General features: G+C 47.1%; 1 protein-coding gene across 1 annotated transcript; it reads left to right on the forward strand.

Moving 5' to 3' along the window:
• Positions 1-292: 292 nt before the first annotated feature.
• On the forward strand, positions 293-853 carry LOC122547054 (tumor necrosis factor-like; the record flags this gene model as incomplete). Its single annotated transcript, XM_043685642.1, has 1 exon — positions 293-853. A coding segment is annotated over one exon (443 nt), but the record flags the coding sequence as incomplete, so codon positions are not given.
• Positions 854-5,311: the final 4,458 nt, after the last annotated feature.

A 5,311-nucleotide genomic window follows, 5' to 3' on the forward strand; every position in this document is an offset into this window, starting at 1 on the left:
CTGTACCTGTGGAGGTGTGTCCCTCTCTGTACCTGTGGAGGTGTGTCCCTCTCTGTACCTGTCAAGGTGGAGAATTATTTGTGCAGGTGAAGTCTCTGCCCAGGCCCAGTATTTTTATTTGATTGAAGCATGGAATGTACATCTTACTGAGGATCCTGACGTCTGGATCTGCCCGGTAATGGGGGCTGAGAAGGGACGGAGTCGGGAAATAAAATGGCATCAGTTTGCGCGTTGTTTCCCATTTGTCATTTCCTTTTATTTCATCCCAACGTTCTGCTCTTGCTCCCCTCAGCCTCTCAACGACAACGGAGGAAGAAAGAAGTGATCTGGAAAAATCTGGGCGTTCTTTCCAAAGGGATAGAGTTCAAGGGCAACAGCCTGGTCATCAAGAGCCCCGGGCAGTACTTTGTCTACAGTCAGGTGGTCTTCTACGGCAGTGAATGTCAGGGTCGGACGGTCTACCTGAGCCATGAGCTGGCCAGGCTATCAGCTTCCTACAGAACCAAGACCCCGCTGGTCAAAGCAATGAAGACCGTCTGCCACAATCTCACCCACGGGGTCCCAACAGCCCACGGCCCTACCACTGCAGGGGGTCCCTGGTACGAGACCATCTACCAGGGAGCCATCTTCGAGTTGGCGGAGGGAGATCAGATCTTCTCCAGAGTCAGCACCGATGCAGCACGTTACGTCAACACTGAGGGAGGAATGACCTACTTTGGGCTATTCGCTTTGTGAGGAGGAGAAAGGGGCTGTCTATCCCGAATTCTGCTGCCCCCTTCCCCCCATCGATGGAGTTGACAATGATGGTGAACTGGGTCCACCTGAAAGGGGAGGGAGTCTGGACCAGTCAGGACTGGAGACCGCTGTGGCAGAGGGGGGCGGTGGGGGTGGGGGGGGAGGTTATGGGCTGAGGGAGGGGATTAAGGGAGAGGAGGGGAAAGGGAAGGGGTTGGGGGGAGCTCCTGCAGTGGACAGCATGGTCTGATATAACTCCGTTTCTCTCGAATTTGAGACAGAAGTCAAAGTTGACACTCAAAGTGAGGTGAGGCGCCCGAGGTAGAGAAATCATTCAGATACCCTGTTCCTTGCCAATGATTCTTTCATCAAACGCTGCCTTTAGCCCAGGATCGTCTGACAGATTCCTCAGCGACTGGTCTTGTTCAGCCAGTGGATTCCTGAAGGATCACTCAGCTGGAATGATTGGAGAGCAGGCAGGGCTCAGAGGAGATCTTGCTGGTGTTTAATATTACAAAGAGGATCGAGTCAATAAAGAGAAAGGCTGTTTGTGGCAGTTAAAGTGTTAAAAAGCAGCGTGGTGAGTGGTAAACAAACTGACTATCTTCAGCTGCTTCATCAATGAGCTTCCCTCCATCACAAGGTCATACTGGCTCGAGATTGCACAGCGTTCAGCACCACTCACAACTCCTCAGATACTGAAGCAGTCCGAGCTAAAATACACCAAGATCTGGACAATATCCAGGCTTGGGCTGGCAAGTGGCAAGTAACCTTTGTGCCACACAAATGCCAGTCTATGGCCAATAAGAGAAAATCTAACCACCGCACCTTAACATTCGATGGTGTTACCAGCACTGAATCCCCAAGTACCAATGTCCTGGGGGTTACCATTGACCAGAAACTGAACTGGACTCATTACGTAAGCACAATGGCTTCAAGAGCAGGTCAGAGGCTAGGTGGTGAGTAACTCACCTCCTGACTCCCCAAAGCCTGTCCGCCATCTACATGGCACAAGTCAGGAGTGTGATGGTGTGGGAATACTGTGGGAATACCTAAGAAGTGTATTTTGTCCTGTTGTTTATTAATGAGAAGTTTTAAGGCACAGGTACAGAGCTGTCTGTGGAAGGCCAATAAAGTCAACAGCCTATGAGACCTTCAGTGTTTTTTTTTTAAAGTTGGAACAATAGAAGCAGCCTGAATGGGTGGGGCCAAGCTCCCACAGAGCCAGGATGTTTAGTTTGAGATTGTCAGTAACAGTTGTTGGAATCTCAAAGCTAGCTTTGGAAGCTGCAGTGTATCTCTCCCAGCTGCTCCTTCTCTCAGAGTTTTCTCTTGATTTTTTTTTTCCTGCTGAACTATGTCTCACATGTGAGACAATCTGTTGTTTCTAAATTTGCCTTTGCCAAGGTTACGTTTACGGGATGTTACTATCTTGGAACAGTTACTGTCTAGCAGTTAAATAATCCATTATTCTGTTAAGTTTTCCAACAGAGTTAAGTTATTCCAGTTCCTTCTATTTTTGATGCATTTTAACTAAAGTTTATGAATAAAGTATGTTTTCCTTTAATCTGTTTGTTTGACCAATTCAATTGCATCTGGAATACAACATCTTACACTTAGCTTTGAAATAAGAAAACGTTAGGGTCTAGATTATCTTCTGAAAATATTTGGGGGGGGGGCGGGGTTTGCCCAAGTCCATAAAGATGGAGTACTCCCCACTTATCTGGAGTACTCCCCACTATCCCCGCCCCCTCACTCCGACCCCTGGGCAGGGACTTCCCATTCCAACACCCCTCACTATCCCCATCCCCTTACCGCCCTGACTCCTGGGCCAGGATTTCCCATTCCAACACCCCTCACTATCCCAACCCCCTTACCGCCCTGACCCCTGGGCCAGGATTTCCCATTCCAACACCCCCACTACCCCCAGTCCCTCTTCCTCTCCAATTCCCAGTCATGCTTTCCCATTTATTACCTTAGGACATTGGAAATGGCGACTGTGAATTTCCAAACACACTCTAAGTGCTGAAGGGTGTGAAGGCCCCTTTGCAGAACTGTAAGACTGTGTCCTCGGAGTGTGGCTGTCTCTCCCACAGCCATATTACCATTCCCCTTTGATCAGGGATGGTGGTGGTGAGGCTCCTTATGTTGAATAGTTTAGCTCAAGTCAACTACACGTGGAGCTGGTAATAGCAGATTGGAACTTCCCTTCTTAAAGATATGTAGTTTAGGTGGGCTGGCCATGAAATATTGCCCGTTGTATCCAAAGATGTGCATGTTAGGGTGCATAGGCCATGCTAAATTGCTCAGAGTATTCAGGGACGTGCAGGTTAGGGTCGATTGGCCATGTTAAATTGCCCGTAGTGTCCAGCAATGTGCAGCTGAGGGTGGATTGGCCATGTTAAATTGCCTGTAGTGTCCAGCAATGTGTAGCTGAGTGTGGATTGGACATGTTAAATTGCCTGTAGTGTCTAGCAATGTGTAGCTGAGGGTGGGTTGGCCATGTTAAATTGCCTGTAGTGTCTAGCAATGTGTAGCTGAGGGTGGGTTGGCCATGTTAAATTGCCTGTAGTGTCCAGCAATGTGCAGCTGAGGGTAGGTTGGACATGTTAAATTGCCTGTAGTGTCCAGCAATGTGCAGCTGAGGGTGGGTTGGCTATATTAAATTGTTTGTAGTGTCCAGCAATGTGTAGCTGAGGGTGGGTTGGCCATGTTAAATTGCCTGTAGTGTCCAGCAATGTGCAGCTGAGGGTGGGTTGGACTTGTTAAATTGCTGTAGTGTCCAGCAATGTGTAGCTGAGGGTGGGTTGGCCATGTTAAATTGCCTGTAGTGTCCAGCAATGTGTAGCTGAGGGTGGGTTGGCCATGTTAAATTGCCTGTAGTGTCCAGCAATGTGTAGCTGAGGGTGGGTTGGCCATGTTAAATTGCCTGTAGTGTCCAGCAATGTGCAGCTGAGGGTGGGTTGACCATGTTAAATTGCCTGTAGTGTCCAGCAATGTGCAGGTTCGGTGGATTGGGTGTGGGAAATGCAGTCGAGAGTGTGGTGCTGGAAAAGCACAGCAGGTCAGGCAGCATCAGCAGCAAAAGCACAGCATCGGGCAGAGTCGATGTTTCGGGTATAAGCCCTTCATCAGGAATGTGGGCTGATGAAGAGCATTTGCCCGAAACATTGATTCTCCTGCTCCTCGGTTGCTGCCTGACCTGCTGTGCTTTTCCAGCACCACACTCTCGACTCTGATCTCCAGCATCTACAGTCCTCACTCTCTCCTGTGCGAAATGCAGAGTTACGGTGATAGGGTAAGATGGTCTTCGGAGGGTCGGTGTGCACTTGATGGGCCGAATGGCCTCTTTCTGCACTGCCGGGAGTCTATGATTCTGAAAGGGATGTTATTTCATCAGTGGGACCTTTTTTTTTATTTTCACAAAATACTGTCTGAAATGGTCACTTTTAGAGTGGACAGTATTTTTGCTTATTTTTACGTCTGGCTCCAGGAAACGGGCATTTTGTTAGTCCTCCGTCTGGTACACATCAGGACCCAACCACAAGAGTAAGGAACCTTAAAGGGAATCACAATTTACATGACCCAAGAGGGCAATTCTGATTGCCTGGCAGGTTGACTCTGATTGGTGGAGGTGTTGCCTTGGGAAACTCTTCTTTAAATTACATGTAATATTATCGAGCAACTTGTAAAAAGTACATTTCTGGCTTTCAATCGAATTGGACTCAAATCATCCCTCATGGGATTTGAACTCAAGGCTTTGTTGGATTGTTGGTCTCAGTTGGAAAACCATGAACTCACCAGTATTTGATAAACATGATTTGGAGATGCCGGTGTTGGACTGGGGTGGACAAAGTTAAAAATCACACAACGCCAGGTTATAGCCCAACGGGTTTATTTGGAAGCACTAGCTTTCGGAGCGTCGCTCCTTCATCAGGTAGTTGTGGAGTACATAATTGTCAGACTTTTGTGATAAATTCAGTGTTTTACAATTATGTATTCCACAACCACCTGATGAAGGAGCAGTGCTCTGAAAGCTAGTGCTTCCAATTAAACCCTGTTAGACTATAACCTGGTGTTGTGTGATTTTTTTTTTTCGGAGCGCTGCTCCTTCATCAGGTAGTTGTGGAGTACACAATTGTAAGACTTTTGTGATAAATTCAGTGTTTTACAATTATGTATTCCACAATCACCTGATGAAGGAGCAGTGCTCTGAAAGCTAGTGCTTCCAATTAAACCCTGTTAGACTATAACCTGGTGTTGTGTGATTTTTTTTTTAACTTTGTATTTGATAAACTTCAACATAAGTGGCATGCTTTTTGAATTAGCTGACTGGTTACATTCCTGGGTAAAATGATGATGACTGCACTCATTAAGAAAGTCATTAGCCTTGCAGGTTAACCACCTTCTCAGAATAGCACGGAAAGAAATTGGGCATGGACTCTAAAAATATTGCACAGAGGAATTCACACCTCTCAAAGAGTGTTCCAACTCACTGTGACTCAACCATGCGTCATGTGAAAGTGACTTTTACCATTGTTCTGAACGTCCCCTGGCAGAATAGAAAGTTTATCAT

The sequence above is a fragment of the Chiloscyllium plagiosum genome, unplaced genomic scaffold (assembly GCF_004010195.1).
Source record: "Chiloscyllium plagiosum isolate BGI_BamShark_2017 unplaced genomic scaffold, ASM401019v2 scaf_10122, whole genome shotgun sequence".
In the NCBI taxonomy this organism is placed as follows: Eukaryota; Metazoa; Chordata; class Chondrichthyes; order Orectolobiformes; family Hemiscylliidae; genus Chiloscyllium; species Chiloscyllium plagiosum.